This window comes from Alligator mississippiensis, chromosome 5 (assembly GCF_030867095.1).
Source record: "Alligator mississippiensis isolate rAllMis1 chromosome 5, rAllMis1, whole genome shotgun sequence".
NCBI lineage: Eukaryota > Metazoa > Chordata > Crocodylia > Alligatoridae > Alligator > Alligator mississippiensis.
In genome coordinates, this window is record NC_081828.1 from 199,276,683 (window position 1) to 199,296,874 (window position 20,192).

The window sequence follows — 20,192 nt, forward strand, 5'->3', positions numbered from 1 at the left end:
TGAATACTTAGGTCCCCTGCCAAACCCCAGCTCAATGTGCTGCGGCCCTGGGCACACATGCAAACAGCATGCCTGGGAGCCATAAACCGTGGTGCAAACTGCACCAGAGTTTATTCAGGCACACTATTTGCACATGTAGATGTGTCCACTGCTATTTCTTTGTATTGTAGCAGTACCTAGGAACCTCCAATAGCAATGGGACTCCATTGTGCGAAATCTTAAACCTATACATAGGAAGACATGGCTCTATCCCCAAAGAATTCATAGTATGAAGAGGTAAGGTTTAAAGAAAGCAAGTATTATCCCCAAGTACAGAGAGGGAACTGGGGCACAGAGAGACTTCAGTGGCATGCCTGAGCTCAAACAGGCCAGATTGTGGACATTTCTGCAATTACACCCCACTAGATTGGATTACTGCTATTTATTTTACAATGAGCATGCCGCCTAACATGATCTGCACACTACAACAAGGAAAGAATCCATCTACCTGTTGGTGCAAGAACCAGAAGTATATAACACCAGCTCTCCAAATATGCCTTTAGTTTCCTGTTTCCTTCTAGATGCCTTTGCTAAATAAAACTTGACATTGTTTGTATTCTTGCTGCCTGTGATGCTACCTTTCTCCTAGGGAACTGAGGAGAAAATGGTACCAGCTGGATAGCTGGATTATAGTGAGAGAGGATTTTCACACGGTCATCCTCACTTTCTCAGTTTCCTTCATCTGAACCCAGTGACCAAAACAGTCCAAATGACTAGAGATCAAGTCAGCCACAGCTGTTGGCTTTCACTGGCTTAATATTCCTGTTACAAGGAACTGAGTAACCAAGCTATGTGGAAAGCTATATTTTCCCAGTCAGAAGAATTAGTGTTTGTAATGTTCAGTCTGATCTGGTACAGTACATTTCATGTGCAGAAAGAAGAGATGGATATCTCTCCAACACTTAAAAGCTACCCTCAGCCTGGTTTGGCCTGCAGTCCATTGCAGTTGTCCATGTGTGGCTGTCACCATACTAAAGTAAGGACTGGGAGCCATATAGGTAATAATTTTATGAAGCATCGGAGACCAGAAGTAGGGATCCATCTTCAAGAGACGTGTCTGACTTTGGACCACAGGTGCTATGTACCTCCTTATCTACCATGGCACTTGAGGGCAGCAGGGACATCATTAGTCTTCAGAGCAGCAGCTAAGATCAGGTGGGAAGGCATTTCTGATCGCAAGCTTTTGGCTCTGGCATGCAGTTCTTTCATAGCTTAGTCAGACATGTAGTGTCTTGGTTTTTGCCATTAATTATTATTATTGCCTGAATGTGGATGGTTATGTGGGCTGAATACATTCTTGAATGGGTATTTTTTTTAATTAAAAAATGAATAAATAAAGTAGATGATAGTGTTTGTGTTTAGTCAGATAGTCAGTGGGCAAGTATCTGTGTCATCCATTAACTTTATAACAACCCTATATCAATCAATGAATAAAACAAAGCACATTTATATAATAAATCATCTGCCAAATGGAAACAGCTTAGATTTACCCATGGCTTCTCTTTCAGTACAATCCTTGTGCAAACTGAAAACATACTTATCAGTTGGTCCAGTTTGGTAAACAAGGGAAGAATATATTTCTAGGAAATGTATACTAAAAACAACAGTCCCATTTTACAATAACAGGATAATGCTTCCTTGGTACTTCCTTAATGATAGGTCATATTTACAGTTTTTCTATTGATTAGAGCTTCAGCACACAGAGATATGACCACAGGTTGCACATGTCTGGAGCACTGTGCTCACGTGGCGCTCATTGCAGTCCCTGGGTCTTGATCATACAATAGAAGTGCCATTGTGTCATACAGAGGGCCCAATGTTTAAAAGTTTCTGCAGCACATGAAATTGGTTACACACATGCTTTGTATACACACGTATATACAACTGAATGCTTGTTGCAAGCTATATGAATCTGAATTTTTGTTCCTAAGATTCTTATTTGAAATAAGTTGGCAGAAGGCTAACACAACATTTTATTACGCCATTGAATATTATAGCAATCTCATGAATTGGCTTGCAAATCTACTATGAGGTTTAATGCAGCTTTATATGTTTTGCTCATATTATCCTTTATCATATTTCAATATTGATCACTAATAATGTAGAGTGACAGGTGCTGGAAGTTTGAGGAAATCATTTATGATATTGAATGTAGGCAATACTCATCTGTGCTGATTTAAACTTTGAAAAAGCATATCCTTGTTCTATAACAAATACCCCAAATACTAAATTGTTACACTACTTGTACTACTAAGTGAAGTGCCGTGTTGTTATTACAACCTTGTACTCCTACAGTAGTATATCACTACAAAATGTGTTTATTGCTTGGGAGTTTAATGAAATATTTCTGAAAAAAATTGTTCATTGTCATTAAATGGATTAGCAGCATTAGGTTTTGAAGATGGTAGAATCTGTCAGCACTAGCTTTCCCAGGCATCTTCCGTTTTGGGTGTCTTCCTTGTCAAGTACCCAGATGAGGTATTAAAAGTTGAGACAACTAAAAGGAGTGGGTGATCCCTGCACCCACTATCCCCAAACTTAAATCTACAGGAGATATAGACAAAAAAGTCGAGGATAGAGATGGGATTAAAATCAAAGATGCTTCGCCCCTTCTCAGTTTTTTATTGTAACCTCCAAGACCATCTTTTGTCTCCCTAGTAAATGCTTTAATGAAATAGCTATCATTTATATGTACCACTGCCCTCTACTGGATGCAGTTATAAATTCTTGACTGTGTGTCCCAGGCTAATAAAGAGTTGTCTTTACTTCCATTCGTAAGGAGCTATCTTGGCTTCTGACTGCCTGCTTATGTGGCACAGATAACCTGAGCTAGGAGAGTAAATCCCAATGTAGTGTCTTTTGGAGGCTTAAAAAAGAAAACAATTATTAGAAGTGCTTCCACGTTCATGAATGTATAGATTACATAAAAATAAAATAAAATGAGGCTGATCTTGCCCTTTTCACTGAAAAAATATCAAAGCCTTTGGAAGTCAATGTATATATTATTGTGTTCTCTTCTACATGTGAGTAACGGAGGCACAGATGGGAAATTGATTTGTTGAGGTCACACAGCAGATCCATGGCAAAGCTGAGGTCAACTGACTTCTAGTTTCAACTATTTACAATACTGCCTCTCCCTTGTACATAATCATAACAATGGCTCTTTTAAAAAGTAGGGTAAAATAGGGTCTAGCCATTCAGCCTAGAGCCCCCCGCATCGTTGCTAAAGATTCCAAACATCCCAAAATGTAGAAGCATTTGAATCTGGGGCTGTCGGTATGCTGTGACAAAGATGAGACAGAGTAGGAACTGGCTTTCTATTGAAGAATTGGTTATGCCCCTATCGAGGTTCAGAGATACGGCGATACGGTGGTAACAAATGCTAACAAAGATTTCTGAAGCATCACCAACTGCTGCTGTTGCTACTCTGTTATGGTCATTTTTACTGTTCACATTGGCATTTGTGAAAATAAATGCAGATAATCTTAATGATGATTTCTAATCCTTGGGAGCTAGGCACTTTCCCATTAAGGACACTATGCCTGCACAGGTTTTTAAACGTTATCTTGTTGTCATCAGGAGGATCTGACTAAGCTATTTCCCAGGCACGCTGTATGCTGTGATGAACCCATTTTTGTATACGGTTTAAGAAAACCCAGAGAAGAAGCCAAGACACCAGTATGTAAAGGAGGGGGAGCTTACTAGGGGAGTTAAAACTAATCTGCTTTTGTTCCCCATGGCGAGAGCAGCTGCATGTTTCGTATCCCCTGAGTTTTGTTCCCTTGCAGGTTAATGAAGGGTCAAAATCCTTTTAACACAACCTCAACCTCTTGGAATCAAGCAGAGCCCAGATGATCTAATAATACTATTTAATGTGCAAGGACCTACAAATCATCATAATATGGGGACTTGCTTTGCTTGCAAGGAGGTATTGGTATATAGAGCAATGGCAAATTTTAAACATTAAATAGGAATTCCCCCCCTTCCTCTCTCTCTCTCTCTCTCTCACAACCTTTGGTGCTCAGTCCCAAAGCTAAAGTGGCTTTCACTGCAAACAGCAACCCTGTGACAGGCTTTTTAGATACTTGTAAGTAGGGCAAGAGTGGATTAGTGCAGGCATTTTGCGGCAGAAGGCTCTGGAGTCTCACCTGCACAGCCTCAGGATTGCATTTGTGTCCTGCTTCAATGCCCTTGAGCATCTTTTATCTTCCAAATTCTGCGGACCTGATTCTTCTCTCCACCAACACAAGCTGGAGGGAGCAAATGTGCTCAGAAATAGGGTGAAGAGCCTGCAAAAGAGGCAAGACCACCTCTGTTGCATATTACTTTTGCTCCCTGGGTGCCCACAGAGCCCTTCTCCTGCTCTGAAGGGGACTCATTAGGAAGCTAGCATTCTCCATGGCTTGCTGCTCTCAGAAACATGCATATCTCTAGGAAAGAGCTAAGCCAGCACCGCTGAATTCCCACTCTGTGTCTGTACCTCCACATTCAAGTTAAGCAATTGGTACAGACTAGTCAATAGTGCTCCACAGTTTCTAAAAGAGGGAGAGGAGCAAGGGCATTTCAGAGAAGCCTGACGTTCCCTAGGAAGCAGTGCTTCATTTCTGTGGAGAGTTCAGGGGATGCCTGGTCTAGAGGTCGTGCCCCAGCGGCTTCTGAAAGCCATTTTCCACTGAGGAGAACAATCATTAGAAACTCTGCAATAATCACTAGGCTGAGTTTGTTTGGGTCCTTGTTATTTCCTATACTGAGAAAAATTGTCTGTCCAGTAATGGGATGTAGGCTCTGATAGTCACGTGGTATATGGGCTGCTATTGTGGTAGGTCACAAAAGAAGTGTCAGTCCTTCAGATAGCATGGACATAAGCCTGGTAGGAATCTCTTACACATCAGAACATACACCTTTGAAACAACCCCAGACCTAGCTAATTCTTCAGAATTAAACTAATGCAGTGCAAGCTGCTGGGAAGCAGTGGCTGCACCCATAGAAAGCTGTTTGAGGTGGTAAATAAGGCGCAACTTCCTAAAGATCATTGCCTTTAGCACTAGATAGTACAGTCTAAAATTGTCCAGCTTGCAGGTAATGAAGGAAGGATCACTGTGGCTGGAGTCTCATAGAATAGTTTAAGAAAAAAAGCCTATTTGCTAGACCAAAATGACAGGGTATTTTTGGTAATTATCTATACAGCTTTCCCTCACTTTATGATGTACATGCATTCTTGGAAAATGGCGCATAACTTGAATTCATATAAAGGGAACCCACTTTACAATGTAACAAATAGGGATATGTTCCAAGACCTTGACTGTACTCCCCACCCCAGACCCATTTCTACCACCATTACAAGACATTTTTGGTACTCATCAACAGCAGACAGTACACGCAAGCAGAGGTGACGTTGGAGGGGGTATGGGGGGGCACGTGCCCCCCCCCCCCGAGATTGGCCACCACCACCGGCTCCTCAGGCGGTCACCACTTGCCATCCCTCCCCCCTGCCACTAGCTTCTGCGGGTGGTTGCCAATTGCTGCTGCTGCATTCTGCAGCAGTCACTGATTGCCACTCACTGCTGCTGGCTTCTGTGGGTGGTCACTGATCGCCACTCCCAACCCCCTCCCCTACCCCCTGCTGAAGCTGCCGCCAGCTTCTGTGGGTAGTCGCTGATTGCCGCTTGCAACCCCCTCCCTCCCCGCCAGCACCATCGCCACTACTGAACTAGTCTATTCCTAGCTTGTAAACCTGGATGCAACAGAGCCCTATTCCTTCACCCTGCTTTCTCGGAGGCCGCAGGAGGTCTCCATGGGATCCGTCTACACTCCCTTCCCCCCAGATACTGCAGGTGGTCACCACTCACCACCTCACCGCCAATACTACCAGCCACAAATTGTGTCCCCTCAGTCACGGGAGACACCAGTCATTCATGGACATAAGCACAGGGCAGTATCATAATGGGGATGGCAACTATAGCAGCACATGTCGCAGACAACGAGCGAGGAGCACAGATCCACTCAGGAAACTATATTTTGGTGCACGTCACTCCCAAGATGCACCACACAGAGCAGCTGACTGTGGGCTTCCACCATACCAATCACATAAGTGTGAATTTACTTTGCATATAACAATTTTTTGGTATAAAAAGGGGCATTGCATAGAGTGAATTTGCACATACAGAGCCTGCATAAAGCGAGGGAAACCGGTATTTGGGCAAGCCTGCAGACTCTGCTGATTGTTAGTCCATAGTTTAGGGAGAAGTTGTAGTAGTTGTCACATTCACTTTTCTCTAACTAACATTGCCTCAGTTTCCTTTTTCTAACTTGACCTTAAGCCCCTTGTCTTTCTCGCAGTGCTTGAAATGAGTTAGGATAGGTGTCTTCTGCCTCAGATGAGAGAGAGACCAGAGCAGTCCAAGTACTTACTGTCTTGATTCCCCTTAGAAGTTTTGTGTGCAATTTAAATAGGAGTTTGGACACAGGATTGAGCTAGTAGAGAAGCTGACGCTGTTTGCTGTCCCAGGAGAGGGAGAAACATAGCAAATTTAAGGAATCCTGTCACCGTTGGCCAGTTGTGCAACATTTTGTGCTTGATGATGTCAAAAGCAGTTGTCTGACTGTAAGGGGTTAGTCCTGACCTTCACTACTGACCTGGTCTATAAGAGGGTTCTTCATCTGTATAACATGAGCTGCCTCACTGTCATGAACTGCCCTGAAGCTTTCCTGGGAGGAAACTGTATCATCAGCAGAGCTCAGGTGTTGTTGAAGTTGGCTTGCTCATGCTTTTTTGATAACCTTGCTTGGAAATGAAAGTATTTCATGAGATTGTTAGCACCAAGTGATTTTTTTTGAGAGTGGGCCAGACTGTCACATTTTTCATATTGGTTTGGTGGAATGCCCTCTTTGGGGACTGGCAATGCCACAAAGACAACCGATCCCATAACATTTCAAAACTCCACTTCCAATCTTCTTAGCAATTAAAATACAATAACATTTTGGAACAATAAAAAAACACTTGAAGTTTAAATTCTGTACTAGAAATTGGTGAACGTTCAGGCATTACCATATAATGGTGATCTTCCGAGGTCCTTTCCAGCCCCTTACCATCTATAAATCTTTTTGTTTTTAAATGACACATGATTCTCTATTAGAGTTTATAACCTGTTCGTGCATAGATACAGGATACCAATTTTTTCCAAGATGGTTTCTAAGTTTGATTACTTACTACTGCAGCCAAATTTGGACTTGTAAACCAGAGTTATTCTTTGGCATCGCTGTTTCACAATAAAGTGCAAATTGCAGATGAGGTAAACGTTGCTTAGGCTTGGAATAGCCAGAAGAGAAAGTCAAAGACAAAAATGCAGGAGGATGGAATAGTCTCTCTGGTTGCCCCCCGTGCATATCAACTCGTATGCCTCCGGAGCCAGAAAATGGGGAAGGGGGGGGGGGGGAACCCTTTAGGGATTTGTTTATTTGAGCTCTCTAGCAGGTTAAACATTTCACTGCTCCTACATGATGATGGGCATGTACAAGTGATTCAGAAAGCATACAATATTCTGCAAAGGGATATATATATACACAGATCCTGTTTCCATACAGGGGCAGATAACATTTCTTTGACTTTAAGCTGGTTTTGGTCTAAATTCAGACTTGTGGTTTGTTTTGCTCTGAGAGGATTGGGGCTTTCTTTTATAAAGTCATCCGGGCCGGTGCTGCCTTCTCTGTGTCTTGTACAGTGTTGATTATTTTGGCAATGTCTAAAATACTTTTGAATCCAGAATGCAGTACTCAACATCACAAAGCTTGTTTTTCCTGATGTGCATGAGGTCACACGTTAGTCATATTAAGACATTTATATATGATTTATAGGATTCTTTATCATTTTCAAGAAAAACATTATTTTTAGTCCTTTTTTGTATTTAATTAAATGAAAATCAAAGTAGGGTACAGATCAGTGTACCCACACAGTTTCTGGAACCAAAATCATTTGAACATATATGGGTTCCAATCGCTGGAAAAGTTAGTATAAGTACTTCACAGCAGGGGATGTAGCCTACATGCAGATGAGAGGAAGTTTTAAATTAAAAGGGCCCAATATGGCTTATTACACTTGTACTTCTATGGCTTATTACAAATGGAGCAGACACTAATGATGATATTAATTATTTAGTATATTTTTTCTTGATTTTTTTTTTTTCTCTTCTGTGATAGCAGCTGAGGGGTCCAGGTGCATATTCTAAATTTGGAGGAGAATTAAGAAGGCCCAGAAAGGGAGCAGGGGCTCCTTGTTCATTCAGTCAGTACCTTGTCCGCTGTATAACTTTTATTTTCTTCATAGGAAGGCAAGGTTTTACATTCAAGCTTTTTCCCAAGAATGCGCTTGCCATCTTTTTCTCTCTCCCTATAAGCTTTGCCACACAGTTTCCTAAAAGAAACGTCATGTTGTAATATGTTTGAAATAAATCTGAGTCCCAACACACTCATCTTTTTGTGGATCCTTTGCCTGAAGAACAACTAGAGATTCACTGGGAAATGTTAAGCTTGGCTTCTTGCATAAGGTTGTGGGTACAGCATTGCTTCAATAGTAACCCACACCATTCCCCTTGAAACAATAAGCAGTGCAATAAATGAAGTAGTAATAACTATTCGGTTGGGGAAAACAACATTTCTGTGCGTCTGGAAGCACAATGCTTAGTGTCCATATGGTCTAAAGCAAAAAATAAAAGAGGCTTGAAATCCCTTTTGTAGCATCCCTTCTTGTAAGCTGCCCCTTAGGCTTCTCCCAGATAAACTGGCAGTATGTTTTTATTCCCTACGGTGCAGTTCTCCCTGCCTTTCTATCAGGTCCTAGGCATATCCGTCAGCCCAAATGGGAGCTGAGTTTGCAAGCTGACAGGGGATGGAGAGGGCTGGTGGTGCTGATGTCAGAGCCAGGAGACAGTTGTGATTGGACCTAATTAGACTTTGCAGCAGCAAATAGACAAGCTCCCTGCATGATTGGCTTCAAAGTGGCTGGTGCCAAACAACTAGCAGAGGTGCAAAAAGTAGAAGCAGTGCATTTACAGCCCTGATAAAGGAAGGCAGCCTGAGTCAGAGCTCTTGAGCAGCTTCAGTCTGTACCTTCCCACAGTTCTCACTACCAGCATGTAAGCATGCCAGCTCAGAAGACCAGACCCAGCAACCCAGCTACTGACAAACAATAATTAGAACAATAAAAAAAAAGCAGTATTAAAAAGTGAAGCCTACCCACAGATCTCGAAAGCAGCAACAAGAAAGAAAAAAGGTGACATTATACAAGACAGAAACCCCCCTGTGCTTCCCTGTTTACCAAACTACAGTCATGACATCCGTTCTGGGGAACAACAGAGCTTCTGGAGGTCCAGGTAGTCAACTCAAATGCAAGTCCAAGAGGAGGAGGAGGAGGAGATCAAAGAGAAAAGGTAAGATATGCTCTCCTTCTCCCTTCCTTTTCTCTCATTCTCTCCCTTCCTCTTGCTCTGTCTTTCTCTCTCGCTCTCACTCTGTCTCTGGGCTGCTGCTGCTTTTGTTGTCTATTTGTTTTGAAGATGTGCACTTTTGGCAGCCTCTGGGATGCTGTCTCCACAGACTGGTGGGTACCGGGAGTATGAATTACCTTGTAATTCCTTGTAGGCTTGTTTAACAAAGAGGGTCTTGTAATTGCTGCATGCAAGGGAATGCCTGAAAAAAAGGAGGGTCTGTTATTTGTTAAAGGAAAGGGGAAATGTTTGGTTTCCTTCTTTCTTTGTACTGGTCGGAATTGGTTTAATTATCCAGGTACTGCAGTACAACTCTACAGTCCATCGCCACTGCTTCCTTTGACCCTGTCAGAGGTAACATTATCACATGATTCTTCATGAAATAATACAGCGAGCTGTCCTAGATGGACAAAAAGGGCATAAAAGGAAGAGATACATTTGCCAGTTTTTGAAACTACAAATTGCCTTTAGATTCAGATGCTCATACCACTGACACTAGCTTTCTGTGAACATACAACACATTCTAATTTATCTTAATTTTGTCCTATAACCGTTTACAAGGAGACAGAACTGTCTAATATGTCTCATGTGCGTGTATCCTATGGAGCATAAATTAGTATCTGAAACAGGATAGAGGATCCATCATCTTGTTGGTAGTGAAACAAGCTAGAAATCAGGGTGATGAGAAAACTGTTTGCTGACAGGTTGCTACAGGCACACTGTCATTTTTTGCCTTGTTATTAATATTCAAAGAGTTTTGCTGTAATAAAGTTTGCAAATGCATTAAATTTGCTCCACTTCTACAAGCAAATCTTTATTATAGAAATAATAGATTTGTATTTTTGCTAATCCCAACCCCCACCCAAAAAAAGAATTACTCTACAGGATGTCATTGCAGGTTATGAGTATGCTTAAGATTAAAGCTTTTCTCAAAGCTGTCCCCTTTTCCCATAAAGGATGAGACTACTGTCAGATTCTTGGTGCTGTGCCTGAACAGTTAAAGTTACTGTAGATACTGTACATACTTTGAAGTAAAATAAATTGTTGTAATAAGCAGAACGTCATAAACGCTTAACTGCAATTTATTAGTTTGCAAAGATGTTAACACCAAGGTGTTTATCAGAGCGCTAAATTTCACCTAATCTGTAATTGTCATCATTACGCAGGCCTAGGATAAGTTTTTGTCACCTAGCTCATCAGCTCAAGATGATGTTTTCCAGCATTTGGGCATATTATTTCTTCTGATTCTGGAAATTAAACGTGCAATTTGGAGGCCCTAAATGTCAATTATCCAAGTGTCATTTAATTATTGTCTCATGTCAGAACCAGTGGGTGAAACAAAGGTTTCAGAACAGGCTTTCTAGGACAACTTGAAATTAACTGGCTAAAAGATGGAGTCTATGTAATTTAATTGTCATTATTTTATGTTTACCCTTTCATTGATAAACTCCAAAATTTCAGTTACCGAAGTAAAACTAACAAACCTGCACACAAGAACACATTCTTGAAATGAGGGTTGGGGGCAGGAGGACACACAGCGGTGTTCCTATGCCCTTGATTTATTTCCCCAAATCCTTAATGTTTTCTAACATCTGATACCAAAGGGAGTTCTGGAGTTGTGCTTTTGTGCTGCATTACACAAGAAATATTATCTGAGGTACTTAGCTAGGGAAAAGCCCCAGACACAATTTATGTGGATTTGAAAGGTTCTTGTGCTTTTACCTAAACCTTGCTGTACTGACTTTGTAATAAGTTACATATACTTAAGCAAAACTACTGTTTCAGGAAGTTAAACTTGGCTGCAGCTTTAGTTACCCTAAACTTGGCCAGAGAAATGAGTCAATTAAGTATGAAGGAAAGATTCCCATGTTTTGTTTGTTTTATGGGCAATCACACCTGTTAGTTTTACTTTATAAGACAATAAACAAAAGCAAGGATCTTTTCAATAAAATTGTATTTGGTGCAGTTTTGTAGGTAGCTTTGTGTTTTGTTAAAATAATATGGAAGGTGAATACCTTAGAAACACAGACCTTGCTAAATGCTAACTATTTGTGGAATACATGTCTGGGAGGTAAGGTGGAATTCCAAAACGGATTTTATTTATTGGTCCAATACTAGACTTACTTCATAAAGAGTTCAATTCCTGGTATATATACGTTTGTAACTGGTTTAAAAATATTTTAACTGGCTCATGTCTCTATTACAAGGGACAAGGGATAGATACATTGATAATACTATTTTCCCCTCATAGGCTTATAATACATACATGCATACATATCCATATATGAATATACATTAGCAGTGAAGGCTATAATATAAGATCTATCTAAAATTAAACCTGTTGGATTTTATTATTTTAGGTATTTACCTGCTATCCTGGTCACCTATTTCTACTAAGACCTGTTAAACAAATTCTGTTACAAAGGTGTTGTGTTAAAAGTTAAGTACAAGAAAAATGTTTCTCAACTCCATAAGTTAATGCATTTTCCATAAATAAATCTGAGTTCCAATGTTTTGCAGATAATGTACAGTATGTGATTTATTTTAATCAATTGAGAAAACCTTTATAGAGGATTACATGAAAAAGTATGCACTTAACTGTTCTCCAGTGTGTATTTTAGTCTTTACAGAAAGCATACTTTAGTGTTTTAAAGGGAAAAAAGAAGTGTGTATATCCATATGTGTGTCTGTGTGTGTAGAAACACAAATTTACACAAAGGAACATTTGTTCAATGCTAAATCTTAACTGAGTATTAATCACTATCAGAAAATGAAACACATACAAAGACAGTGTTCAAAGGACCATTTTGGTAGATTATTTCTCCAAATACATCTATTATACTGATATTCAATGTGTTTACATGCCAGGTGTTTACATGCCAGGTGATTAAGTTGTATTGCTTTATAAAACACCTTTATGCTTCCTGGTATGCCTTGGAGCATAAGCAGATATTACTCCATATTTGATCCCATTATTTTCCTCCTTCCTATCTACTTTCCAGTTTTCTGTTCATTTTCCTATACTGTCAATGAGAATTTTTGGCTTGTTTGTTTACAATTCTTTGCTCTGTTTTTCATTTCATTTACCCAGGCGCCCTGTTTCGGGAGTTTCCTCAGAGGCACTTGCAATGGGGAAAGCAAACTCCATCCGGTGACTAGCTAAATTTCCATGTTTATTTAGTATAAAACAAAATGGAAAGGACATACTGTAAGAAGGAGAGGCTGTATTTCTCTATATGCAGACCAGAGAGTAGAGAGTGTAACTCTAATGTACAGCACAAATTCAAATATATTTCAGAGATACTGTTCAGTTATTACCTTACATTTTCTTTATTTTTATGTTTATAGTGGATGTGTCTTGGGGTTTAATAAGACCCTGCTGTTAGTGGTATCACTAACTGCCCATGCAGCGCACATCACGCTGCAAACGTATTTACACAGAGATTTCATTTAGTTTTACACTACTTGCAGAAAGTGCATTAAGAGGCTAAAATATTTTGTTATCCGCAGTTATTTTGTAAGCTATTTATAGGTAGGAATATTTGCACTTGTTTAGAAAATGATGGCTTTAACACCTAATGGTAAGTAAAAGACCTAATTTCTCAAAGAACAGATGTAAAATAAATACAGATGTTTGCCAGAAAAGCAGCACATTCTTGGTGGTGGTTCTGTGGCAGTTTTCATTTTTATTTATCTAGTTTTTAATATATATGTGTGGCATGTCCCAACTAGAAAATTTTGTTTAGCGTATTAGATAAATCCATTTTAATTTTCAGTGGTTTTATCATGAATTTACTGGGCTTGAGGTGTATTTTCCAAGTTGTTTTGTTTTCCAAAGGTAGGCATGTGTCTGAAATATAATCGATTCCAAATAGCTTATTGACAGAATTCTCTTCAGTTCCCTGAACGTATTTTGTGTAGAAACAGAAAGGGAAATAAGGACCTCCTTAAAAAAAAAAAAAAAAAAAAAAGAAGAAGAACAAAGTTTGTTTTCAGATGAAAACATTTAAAAGTAGACTAAAGTTACAATATACAATACAATATACAATAAGAAGAGAGTTACAATATTCTGAACATACTGATAGGGCCACCCTTTCAGAAGCCCCTGGGAGGGGGGGCGTAAATCAGGTATTAATGCAAATTCAGATGCTGCAATAGAGAGAGAGAGGGACCAGTGCTTGCTATAGATACTCTGGGACAAGAAATACAAGTTGACAAAATAAACCAAGTAAGTGCAGCAGATGGGTGAGAGAGGCAAGATTATTGTGAAATGAAATTCCATGAAAAATTAATGAAATAGAAAGATTGTGCTAAGGATGGAGGGAGGAAACCAGCTTTGGCACTTCATCACCCTGCAATGCCAAAGTAATAAATGAGCATGTTTCATCTTGGCTAGGTTCAGGGACACAACTCCTTCCCACGACAGTATTGTGTCGTGCTTCAAGATGTGCTCTGCTTATCTCATTTCCTGACAGCTCAAGAGGAAGGGCCTGGATTTGGTGATAAAATTAAATTGATTAAACCTTTATCCATCATCTAATTTTGAACCTTTTTTTCCTTTCTTTCTTTTCTTTTCTTTTTTTTTTTTTTTTTACTCTTACCTCCAATTTCTAGCGATCCGTGTAATGACAGCAATTTGAGATAGCATCAAGGGCATTAGCTATGATGGCTGAACTTAAATTTAGAATAAAAATATGGGATTCATAAGTCCATATCTAAATAGTGAGGGATTAGGTTATAGCACAGTTGTCTCTTCCTAGCAACAGCACGTAAGTGTGTGTCCAATACAACAGCACGCTTTACTATGAAAGAGAGCAAAATATTTTGACTATACCTCAAAATATTATTTATGTACGGGGAAAAAAAAATATTGTTATAGAGCCTACTTATTTTTCTATCTTGTACATGGGAGATCCTTATATATCACCATCTCTACTTTTTGGGCTATTAGGAATTAAGTCAGCATTTTGCTGTCTCATATGGTTATTGTGAGTCTTTTAAAAACACTTGCAAAGTATCGCAACAAAGAGAAATGACAGTGTAGTGCTTAAAATGTGTCATTTCTCTTTGCGAGTAGAACAGGTGAATTCTCCCACAAGGCTCTCTGCCACGAAGCTCACTAGCTCCAGTTTGTTAAACGAGATTAATGGAGTTTTAAAAACACTTACGACAGCCCTTTCCAAAGTGATAGTGATACAAATGGGAAACACTGCTCTAAAAATTAAAGGTCACATGAAATTGCCTAATGAAATATCAAAGCCACTAAAGGACTGTACAAACTGTTGTCTTAGCTGTACTTCCATTGAGGTCTGGGATATTAAAAGAAAAAGTGAAAGATTGGAATACCTGATATGTGCTAATTGGACTACTTTGAAATAGTCTTGTCCAATATTGTATAGGTTTTGTGAGTAGTAATGAACCTAAATTGATTCCAGCATTTACAGCTAACTAGCTCTACAACCTTCCAGGCAGTTTACAGATTTTTTTTCTTCTTGTAAACTATTAGTTATCCTGATAAAAAAAAAAAAGCTGATATGCATCAATGGATACATCATTTTAAAGGGATTTATGTTTTCTATGTAAAACAGCTTGATTTCCCTTTAAATTGCAAATGTTCCAATAGTAAATAAAGTACTTATATTTCTTCTTCTCTGTCAGATCTGTACTCCCTCTTGTCTCACTATTAAGCATTGCGGGCAACCTAGCAGACTTTGCAAAAGCATATTGTGGTAGTAAATGTACTAAAATAGCGCTTTGGAAGTCAGCTTGTGAACAATATAACTCAAAGTAACCACGTATAATACCTTTAACATCAAACACTGCCCTATGGTTTCGTTTTCTTAATATCTCTTATTTACAAGGTGATTTTTTTCCCTCTTATTGTGCAGTGAGAAAATATTTACTTTTTATTTAAAGTAGTAGACCACTTGACTGTGCTATGAGTAGACTGGGTGAGGAAAGCAAGTAGAATGCATGAGCCCATAAGAAAGAGGATGTAAAACACTGAAAATCTAAATGCCATTTTATATATGAAAGGCATCCCCAGCTAGACTAGTGTCTTTAATCATTCTGTGTTAAAAATACATAGCAGAAGTATGTGGGGGATGGGTGCAGGGAGGGAGGAAGGGCAGGTTTCAGAGACCCAAGATAAAAAGGATTTGAGATTTTAGAAGACTTTCACTTGGGTAGAAATTGAAAATATTGGAACTGTTCATTTTGGGGAGAGAACGGAAAAGGCAACGTGGCCAAAGTATATGGGGTAACGAATGCCAGTAGAGTAGCCATGCTTGTAGTAAAGGAACAGCAGGATCTTCACTGAAAGTGAAATTCCACTGGTAAAACGGAAATATGCTTTTATGCAACCCACAATTAACCTGTGGAACTCACCGCCTCAAGATGTCACTGAAATACGAGCTTTAAGATTTTCTTTAAAGAAAATCCTGAGAGTAGATAATGTGCTTGATCCTGCTTTGTTGACTTCAGTGGCTGCAGGTTCAGGCAAAATAATTTGCCACTTTTTGTAATTTGAGATTTAAAGCCTCATGTTTCAGGGCATAATAGGAGTTAGGAAGAGATTTGCCTTGTATTTCATAACTACTCACTCTGAGTTTTCTTGCACCTTATTCCGGTATTCTGGCCATTGCCCGAACTACTAGTCTACTAGAGGAAGGCAATTCCTATATTCTTGTGTTTCTGGTTAAATTAAAACAGCATGAAGAAAACTATATAGTATTTTCCTCAAGAAAATGATCATATTTCCTCTGGCTACACTGTAGTTTCTAAGTTCTTTTTTTTCCTTTGCATCTTATATATGAACATATGCTAAAACCGAAACTGAGTCCTGTCTTATTTTGTTGCTGTGGAAGAACTAAAATACCAGCCGTTAAAATAACTAGAAATAACATTTGTTTAAAATGAAACCTATGAACAGATAATGACTTACTAAGCACAGTCAAACCAGTGATAAAAATGACTCACCAGATGTGGCACTTTCAACCTGGGTATTACACACTAGTGAGCTCCTCTTGCGGTTCTTAAATAGTCCTTAGTTGTGCATGTGGTCCCATTGAATTCTGAGGGCTGGCTATCATCTTTTGCATACAATTTTGGATATATGCCACTTGCAAATAGTGTTATAAAATCCCCATGATACACTTTATTTTTCCTTTTTATGGGATTCAATAAGGATGGACAACTAGATATCAGTCTGAAAGCTGCAGAAAAATGTGTGATTTTTTTTTTTCCCCCTCCCATCTTGAGGTAGTCTTTGTTCTCTGTAAGAGAAACTGTGTTCAGAATTATTAGTGGAGTCAGCTCTCCCAAACTGCTAATGAAAGAGCAGCGTGAAGAGTCAAAGCTATTGAAGGTGTGTGAGAAAAGAGTTGAATGTGACAGACTTTATAGCTCCATCCCTGTACAAAGTGATTTGCATGCAACTAATTTTGCATAAATGCCTGGCTCTTACCTTTTCCTGCTGTGAAATGGCTGTTTATTCCCTAAATGGTGGGATTTAACAAATATCAAAGCATGGCTATCAAGTCAGCACTAATAGCATATTACCTCTTGTTCAGGACCCTAAAACGTCATCCCTACTTGCACTGGAATTTCATGGGAATGTGCTGGTTAGCATGACTCAGTTGCCACGGTGGCAAAATTGTGCCGTGTGTGTGTAAATGGACCTCAGCTGCTCTGAATCTATAGTTATAGCTAAATCTATAAGTATCATAAACAGTGTTATATTAAGCACTCATTCTTAAATATGATCTTTCTAAGTTTGTGATTTTTTTGTGTTATATGTAGCAATTTAGACAAAGTTCAAATACATACATATATGTGTGTATGAGAAAGAGCGTGTGTGTGTGTATTTGCACACCCACACATCTGCATACATGCCATTGTGCACATATATGTAATTATAAGTTCTTGGTTCCTAAATATATTATAGATAAATGAAAATGCCAAAGGACCCAAAGACTATCAAAAATAGAAAAAACTAGAAAGATATAAACCAAAGAACTCTTGTCACACCAAATTTTCAGTCTCTCACTACTCTACGTGAAATGAATGTACATATATATATGTATGGCTTTCCATGAAACCTAGCTCATTTAAATGCACCTTCTTAAATCGGGTATTTGGAATCCAGAGACTAAATGGAAACATTTAACATTTCCTGGGTTTTTTGTTTGTTTGCTTTTTAAAAGGTTTGGTCTAAGCCTTTTTGTGTGATAGACCGGCTCTCCCGAATCGATGGCAGAACTTGCTATTCTTGTGTTTTATATGACATCTGTGTACCTCCCAGAAAATTCCTTCAGTAATTTATTTTAAAAAAATAACTAGTATCCAGGTAGTAATTTCCTTGCAAATCATTAACTGCTATTTGAATGTTTGAATTTCTATGAATGATACTCTCGGAAGAGGGCGGAAGGTCAGAGTGGTCCGTGCTGTGTCCATTGTTAACCAGCGTGGACAGTAATTAAACTGCACCTCAGCTCTTGCTGTGTATATCTTCAGAAGTTGAAAAGCATAGTGCCAGAAGAAAACATTCCCCAATGTCACTGTCAGATTTGCTCCAGCCGCAAACATCTGCACAGTTTATTGATTGATCTGTGTGGTACCGTTTATTTGAGCTAAAGCATCTGACATTTGTCTGTAAAATCTTATTTTTAAAATCACGGTTTTCGACTCATCATTCCCCCCCATTTTTAGTGACAGTTTTCTACATACTACTTTCTCCTCAAAGATTTCTTTTCCTTCTACAGCACCCACAAATAAATACTTTGTGTACGTTCATCTGAAAGCCATGAATAAAAAATAAAAAAAATAGTCAAATGCCTGCTGAAATATATATGTAGTAGTCAAGTACAAATGCTACTTCAGTTCTTCTAGCCAAAAGCGAGGCATCTTATGTGAAGTTATGTTCTGGCAATAATCTTGTAAAACCATATCTTTTCACTGTGTTTTTTGCTAGGGATATATTTTATATCCTGCTCTATCTGCAATATTGCATAAAGAAGAATGAAGAATTTCTAGTTCTCGGTGTAGCGTAGAGGAAAATACAAACAATGAGGTAAGAAAGGCAGTAAAATGTTAACTTGTATAGAGTATGCCATTCCCAATGGATCACAGTTTGTTAACAAAGATGGGTGTAGTTTTAAAGGTGTTTATTTTCTTTGATTACCAAGAAGTGAAATAGAAATCATGACCCTTAGCTGCTCACAGATCTGGTTTGCAAAAGACGTAATAGAACTAACAACTGCTGCTTCAGAACATACTTTTACAGCTGAATTATAGGCAGTACACATTGTTAGGAAGATGTTGTGCTATGAAGAAAATGGTGTTGGATTCAAAGAGCTGGTTAGGGATGTGCTTAAAGGGCTTTTGTGTAGGTTCTGTGGTTCCTGTTACAATCTCCCTCTCAGATGGGAAGGAGGATTGAGCCATTTTTCCTCTCTGTGATTGAGATCATCCCCTTTCTTCAGATAATTCTAACTCTCACCAGCCAGAAGGGGCTCTTACCGCCAGAGTTAATAATAGTACTTGGTACCTGTGCTTAGACTGACCCCAGCTCTTATGCAGAAATTCTCATTAAGTGTTGCAGGCAGAGAGGCAGGCTCCCTCCAGTTTACCAATGAGGAAACTGAGGCAGAGAAGGTTTGAAACTTATTTATTTCTGTTTATTCATGCAGTGTATAAGATGCCCTTCATAACAAAGGCTCAGGATAGTTTGCAATAAGAGAAATCAATTTAAAAGGGCCACTGTCATAAATAAAATAAAATTTAAATCCAGTCAACGTCTCAACCTACTTTTGGTTGGTAAATGCCTGCCCAGATAGGAAGGTCTTTCAGTGCTTCAGAAAGATGACAGGTTCAGGCTCTGGTGGGTCTCAGGAGGGAGGGACTTCCAGTGTTGAGAACAACTGCCAAGAATGGCCTCCAATGTGTTTTTGCCAAGTGGACTCGGTAATCTGATGGTACTTGTAGGAGGTTGCTCTTGGCTAACATTAGGAAATGTGATGGGGTATAGAGGGAAAGTGTCTTAGGTATGTAGGGCTTTTAGGTAAAAACCAGCACCTTGAATTACACCCAGAAAGCAACTTGCAGCCAGTGCAGATACTGGGAGACTAGAGGTGGCAGCCCACCCTCATCAGAAGTTGGAGCGGTAAAAGATGGCCTGTAGAAGTCAGAATCAGGACTGGGAATTCAGGAGTCCTTATCAACTTACATGTACTAAACTAGTTCCTCTTTACATTCAAATAATACCTTTTTGTCTTTGGAGTTCATAATGCACCAGGTGTCTTTCAGAACATGTTTATGGGAGAAGGTAGATAGCCCCTGTGCTCTCTCTTTGTTTCAGATACTGAAAATTGAACTATGTGCCATACTAGAGTCTCAGTGTCCTGAATGTAATAGTGAGTATACTATATTTGTTTGCCTTGCTCCTTGCTTTGTTAAAATAAATGAATAAATGTGTAGGGCCAAATCCTTACCTGCTGTGTTAGTTGAGCTCTCTTAATGGATGTATTCTGCTAATCCCTAGTTCTGCATACACACATGCAGATTTATGGCAGCTGGGTAGGAAAATATTATTGGGAACACCTTCTTCAAATACTACTAATATACCATGGACACTTTGTAAATATATATTTGTTACAGGCTCCTTCCTGCTTC

At 39.2% G+C, this 20,192-nt stretch overlaps 1 protein-coding gene across 2 annotated transcripts in view; it reads left to right on the forward strand.

Moving 5' to 3' along the window:
- Positions 1-20,192, forward strand: part of ADARB2 (adenosine deaminase RNA specific B2 (inactive)) — a 612,280-nt gene that overhangs the window by 125,518 nt on the left and 466,570 nt on the right. Inside the window, exon 2 of one of the 2 annotated variants that reach the window (XM_059729167.1) lies at positions 9,363-9,464. In XM_059729167.1, the coding sequence (XP_059585150.1) occupies positions 9,365-9,464 (100 nt within the window). In that variant the 5' untranslated portion in view covers positions 9,363-9,364. Of the gene's footprint in view, positions 1-9,053; positions 9,465-20,192 lie in introns of those variants that run through there. The other variant, XM_019498622.2, reaches the window with a different exon arrangement.